Below are 25,580 nucleotides of genomic sequence, written 5' to 3' on the forward strand. Positions count from 1 at the left end.
TAATTACAGCCTCCTGGTAAAGCCTTGAGTCGGTAGGGATGGCAAAGCTCCATGTCTAAGCAAAGTCTAAACATGTCTAAGCAGACTGGCAAATAGTTCGTTACACGACCGGAGTAGCAGAAACCCTAAGGACACTGGCTAACATGTTATTGATGTCAGCTCTGTTGGTTCTTACTCTCTGTAGATAATTTATTCCTAACCGTCAGGTCATCCTCAGGTCATTCATTAAGGTAGTTAATGCTTTAACTTTTAAAAAAAAAAACCTATGTATGTAGTGAGATGTGAATGAAGAACCAGAACACTGCGGATGATGAAAGCCGTGTTTCGGTCGCACAAATAGTCAGAAATATTTGTGAATAGTCACAAACATTCATAAGTCTACATTTCTTTATGTATGTCATTCTTTTTGTCCATCTGGTTGTGCTCATTGCAACTGGCAAAGTTCCACAGTTTATATTTGGTAGCGAAAGAATTTTCTATTCAACACATAGCAGAAAAACACAAATATACACACATGTCTCTTCTAAGAGAAGTTCATTACCTCGAGGACACCCAGTGCGTCTTCGAGAAGAGGAGAGGTGGTGAAAATGAAGAGTTAGAGACATGCGCAGAGGAAAGCAAAAGTTGATAAACATTTAATGTAAAGGGAACTTTAGACAGAATGGATGGTCTGCAGCATGTACACGTGCACCACTTCTCTCCCTCCCATTCCTTAGAAACTATGTACCCGTTCATTTTGCATCTCAATCGTTGTAAGTCTAGTCAGCAGATTACAATGGATGCTGTTTCCACGGATGCATAGAGCATGATATCTCCAAATGTTTTTTTTTTTCATTGTCTTGTGCATCTCTTGTTAAATTTAACCTGAAGCTGTATCCCATGTCAGCACATAATACAACATGTGCACAAACGAACACTACCTCCCCCAGCACACACACACACGTGCACACCGCAAGTGAAGGTAGAGCCACTCGCTCCGTACGAACGTGTGTGCAGCTGCAGCAGCCTGCTGCCGAGTGTTCCCACCACAAAGTCACGTGCCCGCCTTATCAGTGATGAGCTCCCAGGAGGTGGAGGTATGTACATCTGCTCCGCACCACGCTGCGCGCCTGTCAAGCTTCTTGTAGTCATGGCAACTGCGGTCCCGGTTCCTTGCCTTGCGTAGCGTAACGCTCTCTTTTCTCTGTCTCTAATTATTCCTCTCCTCTTTACCTCCCTTTCTCTCTCGCCTACCTCCCCCCCCACCACAACCTATCTTCTGTCGTGTGTACGTGCGAATAAGGTCGGCAAACAGTTCTATTCTGTTTCGCATCCCTGTGCTAGTTCTTTCGCTCACTTGCCCCCCTGCTGCTGGATCCACAGCTGTGCGAGCGGGGCGCGGGGTGCGGGGCGTGGGGCTCCGTGTGTGTTCTGTTAGTGTGCGTGTGTGTGTGCTTAGCGAGTGCATGTGCCCACTGCGTCCTGCTCGACTTGCCGCACCGTGTACCCGCCCCACGCCGTTGTTGGCACCTCGCACCCTCCCACCGTCGAGTACCTCCAGCCTCGCCTACTCCGAAGTGTGAGGGGTCCCGTGCTAGGACTTGCTGATGGCACCACCAAGACACTGGCACATCGCGCCGTCAATACCTTTGTCTGTCTTCGATCTCGCGCGTGCTTAGCTTAACATCGAGAACGCCAACGCACTTCGGTCCTTTGTATTATTTACAGATGGGACGATGACGTCAGTGTGAGAGAGAAGAGAAAAAAATAATCGAAAAATAGGATTGTCCTGGGCTCGCGTACGCCACTTGAATTTCTAAACTCTGTATCTGGACTGTGTGGCGAATCCGTAAACAAGAGCTTCCGGCGGACAGTCGTAGAGTGATGAGAATGATCGAACATTCGAGAAACAGGACAGAGAGTTAGCACTGACCCACAGACTCCGAACCCATCCCACTTGGCTGTCAGCAAGAAAGGTGTAGTTCAGGACACGGGCACCAGATAGTAGACAGCTTGCATGTCTGTCTATGAACCTCCCCCCTTAACTCTTCTTTCCAGACCTCTAGGAGGATCCTCTTTATTCCCTTCTCTCGTCGTTACTTCTGCTTACGTGGGAGGTCACTCTGTATCTAACTTGGCTTCTACAACCTACCAATCTACCTAGTTGTCTACCTACTCACCTGTCCATCTTTATAGTAACATTTTTACACAAAACCGATGGGTTTTTCATCCTCCCCTCCCGTTTCTTGCTTCCTCACAGCTAAGTAGAAAAGAACCCACGCGAGCGATTTCAGCGAGCAAAAAAAAAAAAAAAATAAATAAAAAAAAGAGAGCAAAGCGTGGGTTAATATTACTCAAGCTCGACCCCTTCTCTCTCTCTCAGCTTCCTGTCCTCGCAGACGTGCGAGTTGTTGCCCCTGTGCCGCTCGATGGCATCAGCTGTGCAAGGAGCTCTCTAGTTCGCCGCGCGCCTTTTGTATCTGTTCCGGGGCAGGCTGGGATAGCGGTGTTGGCGTGTTGTGTGCTGGGCTCATCATGGTCTCACTTGCCTGGCTGCACGGTGTGTACGCAACTCAACCTCAATGGCTCAGCATGACCGCCGGGGCGTGTGTGTGATAGCAGCTTTCGCCCATCTGCCTGCCGACCCAGCATCTTGACAAGGTGTAGCGAGGATTTTCGGCACACACGTGTCTCTGCGCGTGTGTGTCTCTCCGTGTGCGTGTGTGTCTGTATGTGTGAACGCGCGTTTGTCCACCCGATCATGCATCGTCCTTCAAGTGTGGCTCTTCTTTTCCGTCGTCTTCGTCGAGCTGGGGTACCCTGCTTCCCGAACTCGCTGGTCCGCGCGACCGGAGGTGTCCTCCGACTACCCGAGTGCATTGTGGATTGCCCCCTGTGCCAACACAGCACGATGTCTTAGTGGCGTTGGATACCCGCCAGAAGCAGGGCGTCACTAAAGTTGGGTAACTCTCGCCTTGGACGCAGCTGCTTTTTCACCCTCGGGTGTGTTGAAGAACAAGTCATGGACTGCGGTTGTTGTTGGGGTTCGTCAAGACGTCTTTCACGGATTTCCAACCAGTTGAGATTTCGGGGTCGTGTGCACTGGCCGAGTGCAAAGTTGTGTAAACCTTAACACAGAGACATCATGTTTCACTGGCTGGGGTAAGTGCGGGCTTCATTATTTTGTGTTGTGTCAACAGTCAAATCACTAGGAGAGTGGGATATAGTTCTTACTTTCTGACATTCTTTCTGTCTGATCTCTTCCTTTTTTTCTCTCTCTTTCATTTCTTTATCTCATCTTGAAGTCGCTCTGGTACTCTTTAGTCTTTCTCTGTCTCATTTATGGGTGTGTGTATATATATATGTGTGTGTGCGCGTACGTGTGCGTGCGTGCGTACAGTTTCCTGATGGTAGGTATAGATGTGTTAACGTCTCTTACTTTCTACCATTCATCGCTTATTTACTGGTCCCAAAATCTGTTTTCATTTTATTTTAAAAATTATTACCCTTAAATGATTTCTTCCCTGCTTGGTATTTGACAAATAAGGTATTCGTCTGTAGATTATGAATAGAATAAATACATAGATAAAAGATAAAAGACGCCAAGTGTTTATTTTATCCTTTATTTATATTTTACTTACGCTACAATTTAAACAAAATAAATTGTAATGGAGTTTTTGTTTTGTTTTTTTTTTTTTTTTTTTGTTGTCTTTCTGTAATTCTGTATCTCTCTCTCTCTCTCTCTTTTACTTACACACACAAGCACAACCTCTTTCTTTCTACGGTTTTTTTTTTTTTTGGCAATTTCCGATTCATTCTTGACTTTAATGGGATTAATTCCCAGTATGCGACAGAAGGTAGAAGGTGTAGGTTATAACGGTTTTATTCCTAGTCAGTTGGCCCTGTTTTCTGTTCACTCAGCTGCAGTGAGACGCATGATAAGCGAAAACTAAAGGTAACATCTGAAAAAAAGCTAGTCTTAATCCATGTCAAGACTTACTTTTTCATTCTCACCTGTCAAGCGAATCCCAACGACTCTAATGCTGTGTGCTGTCACAAAAGACATAACTTCGGCAAAAATAAAGTTTATAAAAAATGTTAAACTGGTAGCCAGATAAGGTGTCTAGTTAATATTTTGCAAAATCATGATACTCGCAATCCTTGTTACTTGGATCCTCTTAACGTTGTTGTATTTGCCTTTATTTGTCATCAGTGCTATTTGCCGTTTATATGTTGTTTGCTTGTTCTTCTGTCCATCTCTCCTTCTACACTAAGAATGCGAGTATGCGCTATATAAATTTTGCATTTATCATTATTAACACCAGTAACTTGCTAGCAGGTGAGGTAAGAATTTTTTTTATATTACAGAGGTATATTTATAGAAAGATATATATTTATAGAGAAAGGTGCATAGGGGAAATTTGCTGCAGTTTATAGGATTTTCCGCTGCTTTTTGTATTCTGTTCTTGTCAGAGCTGTTTAGACGAACAAAAGAACCATTTGAGAACTGTATATATCAGTCTCCATATCATTAAAACACAACCAACGTTCATAAACGTTTCCCCCGATGACGAAACAAAATTAACCAAAAAAGCAAGAGGCCGGAACTTTTCTAATTTTAGAAGAGGGGACGAGAGAGAGAAAGTGAGTCAGCCCGCGAACGCAGGACTTTCCTGAAGACAGCACAGGTCTTATTTCTTCCTTCTTGCATCACTCTGAGATTTGAATGCTACCGTAGACGTGAAATTGAGGAGTAAAAATATACCCGACATGCAGCGGGTGACTCACTGGCTTCTCCCAGTCACAGCGCCGCATCGAAGGAAGGGGAGGCAAATCGCCTGACTGCGTCCGCGGTCCGTAGGTGGAGGCTTCATGCACTTGATGCACTTGCTTCGCCACACGGGATATTCCGTAATCACAGGATAGCCAGACCAGGATCAGAACCGATTTACAGTACGGCAGAGTCATATCATGAAACAGTCACAGAGAGTACAACATAAGTCATGATTGCGAGGGAAGGGTGGAGTGGGAAGTGTAAGGGTGGAAGGGAGGGGTAGGTTGTGGATTCGAGAGAGGAGAGAGAGAAAATGCATCTTCTGCGAGGCTCAAAACATCTTTTTGGAAACGTTCTTTTTCTTCTTTTTTTTTTTTTTTTTTTCTCTCTCTTTTGGAAGCAGCTCTGCAGCAGACCGGAGGTTGAATAATTGTAGGCAGGAGTTTGTGTGGCCAGAGGGCATGGCGCTGAGATGACTAAACACACGGACAATCAGACTGAGCGCTAGTCAGGCGACTACATGGCGCAGCTAGCGGTATCAGAGCTTGTCCTTCCAGCTCTTCTCGCCATTGCCTTCCAGCTGTAGCAGATTTCTGACCTTTCATGGTTTTGTCAAGTCTTTCCTTGAATCTTGTTTCATTAGAATTCTTAGTCCTTTTGTTCTTTTAATTTTCTTAACAGCAGAGGTTTAACTGATCAATTAAAACCAGTTTCTAGCAATTTCATGGTTTTTGACATAGTATGGGAATGTTATAAACATGTGTGAATATTTCTAAAAAATAAAACCAAAACAAGGGATATTGATACATATTTTCAAGGTAAATATGCTCTGTTTTCTGTAAATATGCAGTGCGCACACAGAACTAAATCGAGATTGCGGCGGTGTTTTTATTATTAAATTACACTAGATTGATTGCCGGCCCCCACCCACATACACACATTAAAAAGCCATTGTGAGGGTGAGTTGATGAAAGGCCAGAGTAGAGGTGCATGTGCACTTGTGTAAGAGCCATTATGTATGTATTTCTATGTCAGAGAGAGAGAGAAGTGGAGAACACGTGCACGCGCTAACAAAGACATTTGTGTGCACGTGTGTACAAAGGCGTGTGCTTGTAATGTGCACATATGTAGTTGAGAAAAATTAGGGAAATTCTCTCCTTTGCCAGTAGAGTCATCCTTTCTATGGCTTTGTCTATCAGGATGCCTTTGTATTCAATTCGCTTTTACTTGAACACAAAAACAAAACTCGAGGCAAGACATAAGTTTAGGCACACCCGTGCGTGCATATGTATATGTGTACATTTGACACGTGTGAAAGGAATAGGTGTAGAAATGCTAACCGAAGATGACCAAATCAAACCAAAATACCTGTTCCCATGCTCAAAACATTCAAACACAAGTTATCCTAGTGGGTAAAAGTGTATTTTTGAGACTAATAAAACTAGAATTAATATTTACTACACTGCAAGAAAAAAAAAGGAGATGTGAACACAATCTTTCCGTGAACTATTTCTGTCACACATGGTATTTTCAAATATTTTATGCCTGCGATTTATTGTCTGTTATCAGAGCTAAACAGCATCATTAAAGTGCAGCTGTTAAGCACGTGTCCGGTCCAGCAAGTGTAAAACCATTTGTCGCAGCATCGATCGCTGGTGTTCAGACCTGCACATCAGGCAAACTCTCCAACTGTACAGCATTTACAACAACAATAAACAACAATAAAAGAGCAAAACAAAAATTAGTCTGCAGCAATGCGAGCTGCCCATGTCAGCCCCTGACCCATCCAGTGGTCACGCTCCGCTAGGTGTGAACGAGGCGCTGCCTGACTCCGCCGGTAATTAATCCGGACTCCGGTGTGACAGGGTTACTCCGGGAGGAGGCAGGTGTGTCAGGCAACAGCTGGCAATCTGTGTTTGCCACTCGCATCATGCTCACTATATGCGCGTGCAGTTTCCCTGTGTGACCCCACACATCGCACTGGTCATCACCGGGGTGGCTGTGACTAGCGAGGCAGGTGACTGTGTAAAGACAGCATCATGACAATGGGGTCCAGAAGCCAGCGAGTGCGTCGCCACTGGTATTTTCATCTTCTCCTTATTTTATTTTTAAGTCAGACTATGCTACCCTTAAAATACATCATAAACCTTACTAGAAATATTGGATGGCTGTTAAAAAGAAAACGATTTGTTTATCAATGATCCGATAAAGCATAGTGAACGGCTTTGAATGAAAGTGAACGTACAATCTAGATTTGGATTTTCCTGTAACAAAACACACTTAGCTTGGAATTGGATTTTCTCCATCTTTGTTCACTCGACCACTAGTTGTAGAGTATAAGCCGATTTCATCACAAGTTTAAAGTAGTTTCTTATCAAACCTTTAATCGTTTTACAACTGGACTTGTGTAAGTGTTTATCACGTCTTCAGGGTTTTAGAAAATGCTTTGAAATGTTGTCTTTAACAGTAGAAAGGATTGAACTTTTCTTGCCATGAATGCCCATAGAAGATTGCCCTTTTCATCTATTGTTCACAAATCCCAGGAAGGTCACGTGCTCGGCGCAAACCTTTGAAGACATCAGTTGGTTGGGCATGAGTGTGCAAATACAATTGTACCTAAATGGCATCGATCAGACGTAGAACGTACGCACTGGCTACAAGTCTGAATAAATCAGACAAAACTAGAGCGCGCGCAATAACACAAGTAACACATAGCACGTGCGCAAAGGTCAACGAACGCTCGACTGACCTCTCGCGCCGAGGCTGGGAATTGTTGTTGTTGACTCTGGTGCTAACCTACATCAGCAGTTTAGTAGATATATGTGTTAATGGTAACACTTGACCCTCTTTCTCTATCATTTCTGGAAATGTTACAAACTGTGATTCAGACATTTTTCTGGGAGCAACTGTCGCAGGACTACATTTATGCAGATGCTCGAACTGTGTGGGTCTGGCATCAAAAACCTTTTCGATGCTATTCATCAGTCTTTTTCGTCCTCCCTGCGTCTGTGTGTGGGAAGGAGAGAGGATGTTGGGTGTGTATGACAGGTGTTCTCATCCCTCCTGTAACAAATTGTGTCTATTCGTCTGTTACTTTCTCTCCTGCCAGTGTTTTTATCTCACAAACATCCAATTGTCAATCTATTTTGTGTCTATTCTTCCGTTACTGACTTTATCTTCTCCAGTAATTCTGTCTCATAAACATGCGATTGTCAATCCAACTGTCATTCGTCATTGAATGACTCACAACGCTACCCACCTTAGTTCTTGGGGTAGGTTGTCATGCCTTGTCTGTGGGTAGAAAAATGCCTCATAGAAATCCATTAGACCTCTCCGAGTGCGAAAAAACCCACAAAACACGCGAGCAGTGATACAGCAAAATGCCATAAATTTCCATTTGCCTGTGTCGCCCATCGACCCTCAGTCTTGTGACATTTACTTTCCTCTTGAAAATCATTTGTTGCGAACTTTTGCCGGTGTCACGGATTGGCATGAACCCCTCAGTCTTAGTCATACCCCTAAGAGCAAGACGGTTAATGAAGAAAGTCTGAAACTACACCAGGTTTACATTTGTGTATGAACTCTTTCCGTTTCCGATTTATTTAGCCATAAATTTCTAACAGTCAGACTATACATAAAGATCCAACCCTTAAGTGGCATTAAGCTAGACTGAGGTATGGATGTCTGGGTGTTTCATCCTAACATTACCCTCTAGTTGAAAGGTTTAGGGAGGACATGCCGGATTTAAAAGTATAGATATATAATTTTACTTGATCGCTAGTATATTTTAGGGGTTGCATGAAATAGATCTTCATATCACGCCCATCATCCTGCGAGATGATCCGTTTGGGGAAGTGGGACAACTGTCGTAAAATATTGTACAGTTGACACACGAGAATGACTCACCTAAAGATACACACCCAGGGTATGCACCTGATGGCATCTAAATATTTGCGGGTTAATAAAAAAAACGGAAAGGGGTGGAAAGAACAAAGGGTGTCGCATCTTTCTGCTTCACCGGATTCCTTGGCGCCAAGAGCAACCGCTAAGCATGTCTGAGTTATGGGTGAACTCCCCTTGCTTTCCCTAATCACTGTCTTCAGATGCTCCTGATCGTGAAATGCATTCCTTATCACAGAATCGCATTCTGTATACCTGGTGTGACGTGTTACATCTTAAGTCTGTTTGCAATCATCGTAGACTGTGTGTATAACACCACCTTGTTTGGAAAACAGATTTTCCAGTAACAAAATTGCTACATTTTCGCAAAATATATTCTCTTTTCACCTGTTTTAATTGTTCTTTGCTGCCTCTTTCTCTTTCTAGCTATGAGGCGAGGATAAGTCGTTGGCCCGGGAATATTGGGAACTCAAGCGAAAGAGTTTTGTCTCTATACTTTCGAAGTGGTATCCAGACCCTGTGAATATTTCTACATTGTTTAGCACAGGTTTGTAACTACGGAGACATTGTGTCTGCCCTGGAGATCCCCATGTTGCCCTGAGCAACGACTTACTACTTTTCAAAACTACAATTCAAGATACTACTTAACGATCAAGTTGATGTTGTAAGTCAACATTCAAAGTTGTTTTTTTCTTTCAGAAAATCTACCTCGGCGGAAACCACTTTTTTTTATTTCTTGTAACCTGATAGTTTAAAGTCCTACTTTCCAGCTTCTTCCTCTCCACGACTCTTCTTGAAGTAATTCCAGAGTTCAGTTAGTGTTTCAATGAACCAGCATTATTCACAAGAATTCATGGTTACATTCGTTACATTAGTGATGGTTAGTGCACTTCTTTGTTCGTGCCAGGCTCCAGTCACTAAAAAGATATTTATTGGAATGCTTGATCATGCACGCGTGCGCCCAAGGGTACATGCTTTAAGATATTCTTTCATGCACGTGAGCTTGCATATCAGATTATTAACAAAAAACCGACAGCCTGTCTCTCCTCTCCTTTTAAAACGTTCTCCATACCATCCTACCCTTCCCCTCTTTGATCCTTCCCCAAATCTATACTATTACCTCCATATGTTTTATTTTTTTAAAGTATCATTTCCCAAAGGAAGAATAAAAGCGATCGATTTACATTTTCGGATTTTTAGTTTTACGGAAGTAGGCGGGTGCTTGTTGGGGAATCTATTTTTTTTTAATTTGAAACCGGGGCGATTCTCGTGGTCCGCTATTTGTTTAAAACTGAGCAAACAGCAAGCCTCGGCGAGTGCAAATTGCAGCCATTACTGAAAGGAAAATACTGATTTGCAAGTTTAACCCTGGAAGATAGACCAGCGGGTATCAATGTCTGGGCAACGGCTGCACGGACCTTCGTGGGGCGACTGCTCTGAAACGCTTCGGCCTGCATCTCGGGTATCTTACTGGCATCACCCTCCCCCTCATCCCCATCCTCCCCCTCCCCCTCATCCCCCTCATTTGCAGTCCAATGCACAAGCTCACAATCATTTTTTTTAAAGGTCTTTCCTTTCACGTACTTGCGTTGTGACGATCAAACCGACAAAGTATCCGTTACATTAGGGACATAATTGAAAATCATCAGTTTTCGTTTTGTCAAACAAGACTCACGCGGTCGTAATTTGCACGCCTATGGACAGGAACAATAGAAGTAGTCTCACTGCAGCTGAATGAAAACTGGAAACTGGTGGATGGATTGAGCTTCTATGTGTTTGTAGTTTTTTTTCAGGGACGGTGAGGTGTGTGTGTGTGAAATATTAACATTGTACTGCTTATGAGGTCCCATGCATGAAACAGGCTTAATGTTCTTATTATTCTTTTATGTCTCTAAAGTACTTCTTTGGTTGGACCTCGATATTGGCATGGGAGGTCCGAGGAAGAGCGTGACATCTACACAAACCGAAGACAGACCATCTGATCGAGAGAGACAGGGACAGACGACCAGACAAACTAACAATGCTGTAAGAATGTCTGTTGTTTATGCTTTCCATTCAGCTGTGTTCAGTTTGTTTGTCTGTTTAACGGGTGTGGAGAGTACGTTGATTGTGGCGGGAAGTAGAGACAATACTCACATTCTGTGCTGTAATAACACAAAGCGAGAAGGAAAAGCACTCACAATCTATATAATTCATGGTATATTTCTTTTATTTATCCAAACTCTTTTTTTAAACCTCAGACAATATAACTTTTGGGCTGCTGCGTTCTATGTAAAATCGCATCATCTTTCTTCCAAGATTTTTTGCCTTATTTAGAATAGCTTCGAGCCCTGAAGCATGTCTGGCCAGTCACAAAAATCAAATGACAGACCCATGCGAAGCAACAATCACTCTGTCAAAGTTTTTCTGTTCTCTAAAATACGTTTTATTTTATTTATTCAAGCAAATGTTCAATTTTTACAACCGGTAAAGCAACAAAAATCCTAAAATAGCCATTTTATTCTTGAAAAAGTTTTTCAACAAAAGGAATATACATCGAGATTTGTGTCAGCCAGTATATGCCGAAAATACCTTTTAAAACGATATCATTGAATAAAATCATTTTCTTCTGTAGCAAAAACGTCTGTAAAGAACATCTATTGTACTGTTCGGGATGGGAAGCATAGTACCTCTATTTTTCAAAATTTTCTCTTGAAACAAACTAAAATCATAAAAACCGCAGATGTCCAAGCAGTAAATGTTCAACAGGCTGCTCTCTCTTCGATCGCCAGTGATTGATGCTCTGGCTTCACTGAAGGGTTCAGGCTTCATGGCGTCCTCAGGACTTATTGTATAAAAACAAGATTTTGATAAACGCATTTCTACATTTATCCGAAAATATCTCCATAAAGATGCTAGCGGACCGTTGCAGGTGACCAGTCGCTGGCTGTTAGAGCTCAGTCTGTGCTCAAATTGACCAGTGGAGCGTCGAGGTAATGTGTTTGCAGCTGTCTGACCAGACTTTGGGGAAAAACCAGGTCTTCTGGTTAATTTGGATGTATTTTGCTCAACAATAACCCTGTGAGGCATATTGATCTTCTCATCTCCCTGTGTGGGACCTCGGAGTGGAGATGGACTTTTGAACTTGTGTGCTGTCGTGAGTCCTCTGATATTTTGTGTGTGTGTGTGTGAGTGGAGTGAAGGAGGAAAAGAAGCATGTCCTTGTGTGTGCGTTTCACTATATCACATTCTTCTTTATATCTCCATTTCCGCCAGCAGCAAGACCTGTTTAGAGAAATGACCAAAAAACTGTCAATTGTTAACATTTGCTCTCTCTCTCCTCTCTCTCTCACACACATAAACACACACGTAATTCATTCTCTCAATTTTAATAATCGACAAAAAGAGGAGATTACATGTGCAGCCTGGTTCCATGTGCATAACAAGGAATTAGCCGCTAGCTGAATAGATAACACGAAGCAGTCAACAGAGCATAAAATATTAACAATATTATACCTGATGTCTTGTCGCTAACCAACCAGTTAGCAGCCAGCGAAGCGTTGTACACCTGGTCCCAGCTCCATGCTATGTGTCTACCTTAGCACGCGTGCAGACAGATAAACAGACTAGAGTCTTACCTTCAACGCCAAGATGAGGTTTGTGGTCTTTTTTTCTGATCCCTAAAAACAACGAAGAGACTGAGCACACTGGCCATAACACTTGAACAATTACTTCTTTCCAGAATCTTTTGCCAAGTCTCAGAGAAGGAGCTCCATGAGGGTTGGTGGGTAGGGCGTCTGTACATGAGTTTGTTCTTTGTTTGTCAGTTTATATGAAGACACCTACAAAAAGCTTCGACTGAAAGATAGCATTATTTTTTATAAAAGCTTTATGTTGCGCAAGGCCGCTGCGAAGGTAAAAGGATTTTAGCGCAGACAGAGGCGCCATTGTGTCCAGAACAAGAGCTCGGTCCTGTTGCCATGCTTGCGTTCCACCGCGTCTTGACGACCGGTGTAGAGGTGTTGTTTGATGCCACTTTCCATTCCCTCTTGTCAATACAAAGTTGATTACACGCCACGGAGTGTTAGCCGTCTCCTCCATGGCAGTGTGAACAATGGCTCTCTGAAGATAGGCATCTTGCTGCCCGTCGATATACTCTTGCTTAGAGAGGCGCTCCTACATTTTTCATTTTGCAATTTTTCTTTTTGTTCTTGCCAAAACAACAGCCTAGTGATTCAAAATTATGAGGAATGTCACACACACACACACACACACACTTTTAACTGTTCAGAGACTTCTTGCTCTGTAACACATAAGATCCTCTATGGAAAACACACCTCAGATCAGGTCCCTCCCAGGAATTGCTGGATGGTGTTGCTTGTAACAGGAGCTCGTCTGGAGCCGAATGCTGCTCTCCTTAGACTGGAAATGCGTCTGGACCATGCTACTCTATACGTGTAACTAATCCTCTCAGTGGAGGACCCAGTCCATTGAGCAGGGTCCCAGATAAGTCACCCAACTGATATTTTATAAAAGGAAGAGTGAGAGAACAGGAAATGAGCTCTGTAATTTTCTTACCCGTCCTTGAACCGAGCGCCTGAGAGGAATCATGTTTCCACTCTCCCCCAGTAATTTTGTTTTACTTTCCTATTGTGGCTTAGATTTATTTCCCTCGTCTTCCGAGGCATAAATGATGGTCGCTCCTACTGCCATCTTTTTTAAAGCCAGTATTTATATAAGCACGTAATCCAGTTACTCATGCGTTTGTGCATATACGGACTTATTTCTTAGTCTGGTTTCATAGCCTGAGTACACTTAGTCAAGTCTGCACTTTGAGACGAGTATCAGTGGGATCTGATCAATAATCGATTGGTCACAGAAGGTCAGTAGACAGAGGCACATAAAGGAACACTACCATTGATTTTTTTTCTGGAAACCCCTCTCACCCTACTCTTCACCAAACTGTCTTTTTCCTATCTCGTCTTTCCCTTTTTTTATCTATCTATCTTTTTCTATATCTATTATCTATCTGCTCATTTATCCATCTCTCTATAAACACCTGGTTAAATCAATCCTCAGGGGTCATACCCAGTCTATGATTGTTGTTAATTAGAACTGTGTTTCCTCATCCGGGTCTGTTTACGTTCGCTGTACCGGAAGCTGGGCCGCTGGAAGTACCCGAGTTCCCCCGAGGACCGGAGCCATTTTGTGTCAGGAAATAGCGGCCCTGGGACAGTAGGCAGGCGTTAGCCCCCGTGCAGCAGGCTATAATGTGCTATGATCACTGCTCAGTCTGGCATCGTTCACTGCCGTATCAGCTAATCTTCTAGGCGTTGTCGACGTTTCCCACAATGCAAGACGCGCGTGTTGCGGGCCCAGAAAACGCGAGATCTGTTTGTTTAATCTCGTTGGCCCCCAAAGTTTGAGGGTTTGTTTTTTAGCGTAAATATGTGTTGCCACACGACAATGGAGCATCCCCACAACACCATGAATCCCACCCAAACCAAAACACAAACTAACGGAAAGCATGTGATACAAAGACTTACATTGAAACTGGAAAGACAGTGAAATGTCCTCTGTTTTAGTTTTGTTTATTAATTTAATAAATAATAGCGATAATAGCATGTATGTAAATTACAAATGATAATCACACCTTTTTCAATTAAGATTTCGACTCTTTAGAAGGCCTTACAAGAAATAGTTTTATGTCACGCATTTAGAAGAACACCGGCTAAATGGATGATAAATAAAATGTTTTTGAAAATTACATTTGATATATTGCGTTTTCAGAATTGATTATAGTCGGGCTCTTAAATTGGTTTTCATGCAAAGCTTTTTCAATATTTTTGTCTTTTTACGGCAAGCAGTAGCTTGGGCATTGTAACATATGCATACTTATTACTTTTTTTTTTATTCCTTCTCTTTTGTCATTTTTTTTTCATTTATTCTTAGTTTCTCAAAATCAGTTTCTTGTTAGATTGATTCGTTTGCTGATAATAGATTAATCTAGTCAATCGTTTGCGTTTGTATTTTTTTCGTTCTTCAATTTTTGCTTCTTTTTTCTTTCTTTCTTGCTTGTCGTGTGTTCTTCCCTTCATTCGTTCCTTCCGTGTTCGACAGTCAGTAATGTCCTCCTGAAGGAAGAAGATGTGCGGTATGTGGTAGATACTTGTGGCCCTCAGGACAGACGTCTGCCTATCGTACTCCTAGATTAGCGAATACCACGAAGGTAATGAGCGGTGCAGGAACATGACTTGCCAGCTGCGGTAGGAACCTCCGTGCTAAGCACGCGCGTGGACTGATCCTCTCGAGCTCCGTGCCAAGAAACCTCGTCTGTGAGGCTTGCGACTTCTTCACTGATGATGATGATGATGATGATGATGATGATGATGATGATGATGATGATGATGATTATATCTTAGGTTATCAGCAAATGGCAACTGTAAATTCCTTAAAACTGTTTTATCTAAAGTCTTGCAGTGATGACTCTGCCTGTCCTGCCGCCATTTTAGTGACTGCAAAAGAGAAATAAATGTTTGATCAAATGTCTTGATAAGGTCTGTATATACTGGGTGATAATAGACCTCTTTAATTAACTGCTTGCAGGGTGGCTGCTGTAATCGTTGCCAACGTCTGGGTGTCAGACATTAACATCAGCCTAAACGTTGTTTTGTTTTGCCACGTGTTGCAGCAGAAGCGTCCATGTTTTCTTTAACAACAGAAATATATTGCGCTCTCTGTCACCTCTCTTTCTCTCTCTCCCTTAATTTTTGTGATTAAATCTTCGTGTACTCTCCACCTTTTTGTTGTTTTTGCCTCGAAATTTTACGAAGTGCAGCTAGATAGACGATAGACAAAGCATCTTAAGTGCTCACTTTGTAGGAACATGTTTATTTAAAATTTCTTACCGGATGCCACTTTCAAGTTTGTGAAGGCAGGCAGTTTATTTACGTCCTCGTTTGACGAATTAGCTTTCTGGATTCGTTTCAATAATCTCTGTACCTGTGTCCCTTTTCTTCTTTGTGTTCCTGCACTCGTCTCCATCCTCTTTCTCTTCCCTTGTTCCTCTGCTTATTTTACTTGCTTCTTTCTATCTCTCGGTAGCCGCGTGGGCGAGTGTATTTGTTTCTTTGCCAGAGCCGAACGTTTACAGAAGAAATATTTTTTTAAATATATATTATACAGGATTCGTTTTAAAGGTCAGAGTCGTTTCTTAGAGGCGTTAAGAGACTTGACTTTAGTTGGCTAAAGGGTTAGGCAACTCTTGGTGGTAAAGGTTAACCACCGCACCAGTCTTTTCTCCACACTTAAAGTTCGTGGAGCCCCAGGCGTGTCTTTGAGTCTTTGACCTTTGGAACCTGCCCTGCAGCAGCGACAACGGTTGGCGCGGTCATGTCGATAGTCGTCGCTGTCATCAACTGTGTGTGTCGGTTAGTCACTTCTGGCAAGGGGCGCAAATGAAACTTTGGTAAAAAATAAGAAAACAAGAGGGCGGGGAGACCTTCTCTGTTTTCATTTATTTATACGGTTTTTTAAACTTCACGTTATGGTAATGGTTTACTTCACTAACGTCACTGTATCGAAATGGCTTACGTTTGATCCCGTAAAGAGCGTTTGAGGTGATGTCCGTCTCTGTGTATAAGTGTAACTGTGTAAATGTGAGAGTCTGGGTGGATTGACGTCATAACTATGACAGACAACAGACCAACTAAAAACTAAGGATAAAGGGGAAAAGGGTATGTCACGTGAGCTCACGATTTTTTACAGGTTGTATAAAAAAATAAACTTAGTTAATTGGAAGATAAGTAAGACAAAGTCGGCAGAAGAAAGACATAAGAGAATGAGGAAGGTTGGAGGGTGAAAGAGAGGGGTCGAGGGTTAGCAGAATAATCAGGATTATCAGAACTCCGCATGATCCGTCACACGTGACAGGTAATGTTAGTGTAACTACTTTCTTCACATCCTATATCATCTTGTGTATTCTTCACATCTCTTGAAGTAGATTATACCTTCGTTTTGACAGGATATAAAAAACTTAATTAGCATGGACTAGGTTTGGCTTTTCTCTAGCAGTAAGTGATTAACTGTCAACTTTTCCAAAGATGTTTCACCACCTCCATGAGATGCTTCGTATGTAAATTTAATTCGGGTCCTGGCACGTGTCGTTTACTGAAAGATCACTTCTAACTCGCTGCCCATACATGCAGCTGTCTATTTTTAACTGATTGCCTAGTTACCGCACATCATTTCACTTGAACAAGTGTTCACACTCTGTCTATTGATTGCGGTTTGTGGCCAGGAAGCTCCGGTGGGCGTTCATTGTGCGATGGCTTTCTCTTGCCGGCCAAGTAAATGTCGAAACAGCACGCTTGCCACGAGCTCCGTCATTAACTTCAGAACATGAACCTAGCAACCACACGAGTTTACACCGAGACTTTCAATCCCTTGTAAGCTGTGGACAAGCTTGTCCAAATGTTATGTGTTAGCTGGAAGCATGATAGAGGATGATCGACTGTTAAAGGTCTAGTAAGGTGAATGAATTTTGTTGTTGTCCTAATGATTGGTTAAAGCTATGAAAGATATAATTTCCCAGAATTTGAGGGGAATGCCTACTTTTTGTTATCCATGCCTATGTTATGTACAGAAAGAGGTCAACAACACAAAGATCAAAACTGTAAATAGGTTAGGTTACTTTGACGAGGCTATAGCTGCTGATATAACAATGGTTCAATGTTATCGTATCGTGAACAAATGTGACCTGTTCGGTGAACTTGGTTTGTCTGTCTGTGTATGTCAATAATGCGATATTTACCCATATTAAGGGAAATAATCATGTCTTCTCATCAGTTGTTTAGTCACCAGCGTCTAGACTGTGGTCCACACCTACCAGACATCTTGCTGTAAATTAGCTGATGGATATGGATTATCTATCATCAAGAATCATAACATCCTGTGTTTGAGCTTTGATTGAACTGATGCCCATATACAAGCCAAGCTACATACCAACCCCACCCTCTGCCACCAGTACACGTACACTTGACAGTGAATGTCACAGCCGTCGTCTGGCGAGGGTTGATGCCGTCAAATGAGTCAGCATCATTTGTTTCCTTTATTGGCTTTTCTGTTATCTTCATAGAGTGAATGCAGATAGTGTCAAAAGGAATAAAAAGGAAGATTAGTTAATTAATTCCCACAAAAACATTAAAAAAAAAAAAATTTAAGACCTATACCGCGCGTGTTATTCGTCGTCTTTCGTAGTTTGTCATATAGTCGCCGCAAAATTTTACATTGTGATCCTGCTTACGTAGGATAAAACTGTTTAATTTCAAATATTGAACTTCAATATGGAACAACAATCAAAATGGGATCTTACTATTCTACAAGTTTGAGCATACATCACACGCATTCTTTCCCCTCTAATACATTAGAATGTGGAAAAAAACAATGCTGATGTCATCCTGTCATGTCGATCGTCAAAGGCTGGCGTATATGGGAGTCAATTTATGAGCACCATTTGCTTCTGATAACAAAAAATGTTGCTTTTTGTTAAGTTCATCAAACTGCTTTTTGTGCTGTCTTTCATGAGCTTATGTATGTTTGTTCATGTGCGCATTCGTGCGTGAGTGCAAAATGTTGCGGAGGTGTTATTGTAGACAATTATTTACTTTCTAAAGTGTGGGCACAAATATCAGTAGCAGTCGCCGTCGTTTTGAACTTTTTGGTTTCTTGCATAAAGTCAGTCCTTTGTCCCTTTCAGTGAGTATGCAAACTCCACAACAGGTTTAGCCTTAACAGCGAGAATCGACTGACACTAACTTACAAGTACACCACAAGTTTGCTCAGCAAATCTCGGTTTATTGTGCTGTGGGCAGCAAAGATAATACCATTTATATGGAGCACCAGACGGTAAATTCACAATCAGTGAGCTGAAACGGCAGGCTTACCTCCTATACAGAGACTGGCAGTAAAACCTCCATTTTCCGTGTTGCACGTGCAGTCAAAAATCTGTGTTCAAGGGAGACAATCGATTAAGTTAGGGAGGACAACTCCGGCTGGCTAAGGCGAGAGGAAAGAAATCCCCGCATATAATTTTGACTGAAACAAGGGTGCGGGATGAGGGCTTCTTAATTTGGATTTTGTTTGTTACTATTCCTGTAAGGCAGCCATTAAACTGATTTATGGGCCACGAGGAGGGCAAACAGACACGCACTCTGTAGTCCTTTCGCTGCTGGAGGCCTGCTAACAGTCTACCACGTGGCTCTCGTGCCTCAGGGAGATTTTTTTTTTTTTCTTTTCTTTTTTTTTTGTTTTTTTTTTTGGCACAAGGAAAAAGGTTCTAGTCATTATTTATTTAGATTGTTTGATAAGGTTCTTTCTCGAAGCTATGTTTGTTCAATTACTTGGGATGATGGTTTGTTCTTAATACATTTTGGAACACTTCATCATCCAGCCCTTAACTTACATTAACAATTTTGGCATCTCATCAGTATCATTGACAAGGTGGAGAGGTTGTCCGTTGCATCTCATTAGATAAATATAGGTAAATATACATTTTTAGGCCTTGATATTTTCGACATTAATAGCATCTTCGTGTTGTGATGGATGCAGAAGCTAAATAGTGTTCTAGTCTAGGTTCGAAGCATTTTCGTTCAACAAGTATTTTAAAATTTAGGTTGTTCCCTAAAGTCCAGACTTTTGATTACAGAATCCAGTATTTCCATGTTAATACTCACACGTCAATCAATAGTCTCTGAGATATTTAAGTTTCCCACTGTTGTCAATGGAGGAAAGGACAAGCTGGTTTTAGGAGGTAAAAATTAGCTTCGCTATTTTTACAGTTAAAGGTCTATAATTTGTAGTTTCCTGTTATAGGTTTCAGGTTGTATGTTGGCCCGAGGTTGCTATTAATGTCTGCTTGTAAACTTTAATGCTAAGGATTTTTGCAATACATGATCATCGTCTCACAAATATTCATTGCACACAACAGGATTAAGGTAGCTTGACGGGTGATGCCAGGGTGTCTATATCCGGTAAAAATAGGAAATAATAATTTTCCCCGTAATTTAAGCTCAAGCTAAGCAGGCTGTGATCACACGAAGGCGATTAACCAACTAAAGAAAAACTTTGGACAAGATGTATGTTGTCCTATAAATTAGAGGACATTGGTAAGAAAGGTTTAAGCCCCGACTCACTCCAACGTCGACTTTTTGCAAACATTTCCGCCTGGAAAGTCCAGTAACTTGTTCTGGGATTCGCATCCCTTTATATCTCTTCAGCTGCACCGTCTTTTTTTCATTGTTATTTTTAGTGTTTTTGGTTGTGTGACGTCGATGGCGGGCCGCGAGAGCGTCAGATTGCGATCACAATGGTTAAACCATGAGTTGGTCTGCGCGGTGCACGTGCTTTCTTGCTGAGTCATCCCACCCGGCGCTTGTGTGCAGGAGCGACACCCTGTGTCTGCTGGGGTAGTTCTGAAGTCTGATGTAGTGCTGTTTGGAAAGTGAACAGCAGCTGGAAAGTATAGTTTGTGTTAGTAATCACCAGTGGGTAATCTTTGCTGGCTTTTGCATCTGTGTGCATGCGTTTGAGTGTCTGTTGGATACTTCTTATACAGTCCTCTTGCTGTTTGTTTGTTTTTTTTGTTGATTTGTTTGTTTGTGTTGTTTAAATCCTTTGACTAATGAGTACGAAGTTGGCAAGAACGAACAAAATTTGCGAAATTTGCGACCAAGACTTTCACTTCTTGCATGGAGTCTTATCTCGCCCAGAGACAGACTAACGGTGCTGATGGTCTCTCCTGGCTGAGGTTTTATTAAGACATTTTTATACACGACAGCCGATCAATAAACATGAAAGCGAGGGAGGCGATCGAGCACATCAAGTAATGGGCTGGTAATCTAGATAGATCACATTGCACCCACGTGACTCTGTCAAAAAACGGTTTTCTCTGTGCCTCGCTCTTCATTCCGTGGAGGGACTGGTAAGCACGAAGTTTCCACCAAGAAGCCCAGGCGTTGCCATAAAAACATTAGACTCTTCGCTTAAAGTTTCTTTTTTCTTTTTTTTTTTTTTTTAAAAAAACGAACTTCAGAATACTTGAAGAATGTTTTCAGTTTTGTTTTAATTACAGTCTTTTTAACAGGACCATTTAGTAATTGTTCTTCTATTCTTTGAACATTTCTTTTCCTCCCTTCAGACATGCTGCAGGATCAAACCTATCACTCTCAAGTCCTGTTCCAATATACGTTGTAAACTGCACTTGTCACGTGTTTTCGGTCGGTAAGCATGCCCTAGAATTTGTCATTCAACAGACAAAAATAGTCGTAATTAGGTTTTTTTGCACTTGATTGATGATGATCTAAAAGGCAACAGGTGTGACACGTTGCACGGGATACCTGGCAGCCTGTATGCGCTTTGTGTTGACGACAGTGACAAACACCTGTCATTCCATGGCCATGGAAACGTAATTAAAATAGAAATGTAGCGACACACGCAAACAAGAGTCGAACTCAGAAGTATGTCACAAGTGTACACCCACATCCACAATCAGGATGCTTGCTGTTGGACAAGACTAAAATACAACTTCAGGAGACACTGTGTGACAAAGGATGTGTCATGCGATCAAACAGTACACTGTTGTCATGACAGCCAAGTATAGTCAGCTGACAGGAGATACGTCGTATCAATAGATTTTTCGTGTCATCGACGGGGCAGGAAATGTGCTTCAGGAACATCTGTAATGTCGGGAACAACAAACTGCGACATTTAGCGGCAAAGACGTGAATGCCAAGTGACTCTGGCTGCGGGAATAAGCTCTAAACAATCGTTACTGGATTGCGAACCATCGTACTTTAGGTTGCGACACCTTCGACATATGTCTCCAGACTGTCATCTCCTCAGTCCTTGGGCATTCCACTCGTGTTCACACATATTGAATTTCATCGCCGGAGCTGTTCTCGGTTACAGAGGTATCCTACAGCAGTGGTTTACATTATTCACTGCTGTTGGTTGTGGAAGGAGCAGGACTATAGTATCTAATTTTAAAGATTTCCTCACATTGACTTAAAGTGATTTGCTAGAAACGCCGATCTTTTTGTCGTGTTAGGCAATTAAAATGACCATAACAATGACCGACAAACAGTATAATGCTGCTACTTTATTCCCGACACGCTTTTGAGTAGTACATGAAGATCAGTGGCTTCAAAGACTGTTTGATGTTCCTTTTCTATTTCCCTAACAAGACCAAAACAACCTTCTTGACCGACTTTGTGACTTGCAGATTACATACTCCATGTCCAGCAACACTTTTCCATGATTCTCAGTTTTAAGTAAATTAATTAGATATGAATTAGACGAAGAAAGTAGACTAGTTTTACTCTTAAAACGATTTTTCATTCCTTTGCTGTTCAGGATTTCTTTCTTTTTTCTTCCTTTTCTTCTGTTTTCCATCTTCGTGAAGGGCTTGACACTGACGGGGTTAAAAAGTACTCATATCTCGAGAAGTTTTCCTAAGGGGTTAAAAGGTACTTAAACGTCGACGCGCTGCCTAGAGGAGGAAGCGACGATGTAGGTTTGCCCGCCCAGGTAGTTAAACTTGAGAAGAGAACATCATGTTGGTTTTTACATCTACGACGTGTTGAGAATGAGGCTTCTTCTTGCTGCAAGCAAAGCCTGAGTCAGCCTCTGAAGGCTAGCAAGCATTCTTTGTACTCGATGCTAGCTCAGTCTGTCACGCCACACAACCAAGACTTCCATTCTTTCCGTTTCTGGAACTCTTAAAACAAAAGCAGGACAGTTGAGGGCAGGTTGAACTGTTTGGAGAGTGATCAGAAAAAGCAGGGGACGGATGTCTGAGTGTCACGAAATGTTTTAGAGAAGGTTCGTCTCCCGCTTGTCCCCGGTGTCGAGAATGTTCTTCAGACGGTTTTCTGGACTTTCGTTTGTATATCGGAAACGTCGTCTGGAACTTAATTTGAGGATCTGCTTTGGGTGCCAGAAATAGGATGGATGGCTGAAAGGTCCTAGCGCCCTGGCGCTAACAGCTGGGCATGAGAGAGTGAAGACGTGGACAGAGAAGAAAAAGTCTTTGCAAGCTGTTAGCTCCCTTTACTGTTGTACTTTCAAGAAATGGCGGCACGGCTCCACGGTAGAATAACATCCAGGTAATTTTTTTTACTTCTTTGAGTATAAAGTCATATACGCGTTTAAATTGGAATATAAATTTCATGATGTAAATGTTTTATGTGAGGCTTAGAGCTGAAACATGGTTACTGATGGTAGATGTAGTGAAATAGCATCACCCTCAGAAGAAGTAGATTGCTAGAATATGTAAAGGTATGTCAGAATGGTATGAAATTAGTAATGTATTTTAAATTCTCTCCATTTTTTCAAGCAATTAGATATATAAGTCATTCAATATGTCTTACTAGTCTTTAGTATCTGTAAAAACGAGACTTTTATTCAAACATGTTATTCCATAGGATGACCAATCTGTAATGTTACCTAAAAAAGCATGTAATCCTAGAAAGAAACTCGTAAAGGTAAACAGTTCTGCCTATGCTTATGGTTACTTGCTCTAAATAATATTTTATTCTCTTCTCCATACCTCAGTGTCTTTTTCAGTCCTGTCATAGCTTCGTTCTTTTGCGCTTTTTTTCTTTTTCCGTGTCATTGTTATCTCTTCACTTGCCGCTTCTTGTCAAATGTTAAATATCGAGGGTAATTATATTGAAACCGCGCAGGCTGCGCATGTATTGTGTTTATTACTGAAAGTATTTATAAACGTCTTGATCCAAATTTTGTTGGTACCCTTAGCTCAGTTGTCTTTAAAATGGTCTCCTCCTCGTAAACATTTTGAAGGCCGACGTCTCGGGAAAAAAACCTGGTACGAAGTTATGTTTTGTATTCTTCATCATTCTGCTTGATCAGTGAACCGACACTATGCATGTTGACTTCAAAACAGATTGTTTTCCTCTAGCAGTAATCATCGCATAAAAAACTGTTGACAGGAAAAAGTGGCAAAACATGAATATATACCCCAACTAAGACACAAGACCACTGCTCTTCATGAGCTTCCGAGCTATGAAAACGTCCGATTGGGTGTGTTTGTAATTTTGTCAAAACGAATAAGCCCTACTCTTGAGATGCAGGTTCGCAAAACAGCCATCTTGCTGGGGAAAAAGCTTGCGACTTCAAAGAAACTCCATTACCTGTTCATTCTGCAATATAGCGCGCATCATTCATAGAAGAGTAAACACAGGTAAGTATGGCGTCTTCTTTTGGCAATTTCCGGTTTCGCAGCATTGATCAAACGAAGAGCAAGTCCCTGACAATTCAAGCTGCAAATGTTAGTGAGAAGTGATAGTAAAGGGTACAGCGATTGAACCTTTATCACTGCCTGATAACAAGATCTCGAATTATCTAACCAGAAATATCTGCTCGTTTCTGGAAATATGCTAAAACAAAAATATCATTCAAAGGACGAAATATCTTTATTTTTACTTTAATTCTTTGGTTATTCGTCAGTCTCATAGTTTATGGAAAATATTAGAAGTAATATTAAATGTAAAATACGGATGGCCAGGATTTGCCTAATCATATTTCTTGACGAAAAGGTCACGTGTCAGTAATCAGCCCAGCCTCGTCCTGGAACTTCTCGTCTTCGCACATGTTTGCCAAACACTCTTGCGGTGAGAGGCACTATCTTGTCAGGCGCACTCATACCTCAGTAAGAGGAGCCACTGTGTGAATACTGTGTTGATATCGTGATTGTCAAGTAATGCTTTTAAAAAACTCTCAATGGATAATGCAATCATGCCTTTAAAATTGGAATTTCGTCTGGTTGATAGCAGGACATGCCTGTGGCTGTCATGCCAGCGGCTTCTGGCACCGACAAATGTCGCGCCGATTACCGCCGTCGTTGTTGCGTATGATTGTAGGGAGGTGTCGCCCTAAATCACAATCAGTTGTATTGACTGTAAATGTCACTACCCATGCCAGGTTGTTATCAGGTTATGACGACAGCCTGGCATTTATATCGTGTGAACTTCTTCTCTCAACGTGGAAATAGCCATCTTAATAATAATAATTATTGTGCATTGCCAGGGGAGCTTATGGTGAATTGTTAAAAAAAAACAAAACCTGTATGAATACATACACACGAACGGACACACACACATACACAGATGGATCGGCACGCACATTGACTGTAAAACTTATGACACGTATGACGGTCAATGACTGACCTTCCAAACTTATTACATTAATATGACATGAAAGAAATATTTAATTTCCATGTGACACCCAGACCTTGCATAATTAAACAGCTGGCCCTCCAAGACTCTTCTATTGTAATTTGAAAGCGAGTCACCGCCATTGTAGGTCAGCACCAGACGACCTCGAGAGACATCCATGGAGGCCAGGGGTCACTAAGGTCGACATGGAGTTCTCTTTACTGAAAGGCCGCGCAAAGCGAGTAATTATTTGTCAGCGAGAGTAAAGTTTGTTTTTAGCTATTCATAACTATTCTGCCGATCGCTAATGGTGAGTTAATTTACTCGCCTGGCGTTAATGCTCGGGACTTTCTATCATAATCACTTCATTCATACACTCTCGCACACGGAGAACTGTTTATCGGCAAACTTGTTTATATGGATAGTCGATCAAAACTAAGGGTATTACAACACCCGTATGGCTGCACAACAGTGTTCTGACAATAATGCGGGAGTTGACTCTACATTGTAATCTCTTGATTTACACAGTCGAACGCTCACAACACCTTATCGCCATGTTGTTCACGTGAGCAGTTGATAAAAAAATAATGGAGAGGGGGAACATTCCTAGAGGTGATATGTAACAATGTTCTGACAATACAGTGTGAAAGAAAAAAAAAACCACACCCAAAAGAATTTAAAAACAGAACTACGTCGACCTTCATTGTTATTTGCTC

General features: G+C 41.8%; 1 protein-coding gene across 1 annotated transcript in view; it reads left to right on the top strand.

The window, feature by feature from the left end:
- Positions 1 to 2,226: 2,226 nt before the first annotated feature.
- The window catches only part of LOC112565694 (innexin unc-9-like), a 42,429-nt gene continuing 19,075 nt past the window's right edge, over positions 2,227 to 25,580 (top strand). Inside the window, 2 exon segments of the mRNA XM_025241343.1 lie at positions 2,227 to 3,141; positions 10,551 to 10,678. Coding sequence (XP_025097128.1) covers positions 10,674 to 10,678 — 5 coding nt within the window. The 5' untranslated portion in view covers positions 2,227 to 3,141; positions 10,551 to 10,673.

The sequence above is a fragment of the Pomacea canaliculata genome, linkage group LG1 (assembly GCF_003073045.1).
Source record: "Pomacea canaliculata isolate SZHN2017 linkage group LG1, ASM307304v1, whole genome shotgun sequence".
Taxonomy (NCBI): domain Eukaryota; kingdom Metazoa; phylum Mollusca; class Gastropoda; order Architaenioglossa; family Ampullariidae; genus Pomacea; species Pomacea canaliculata.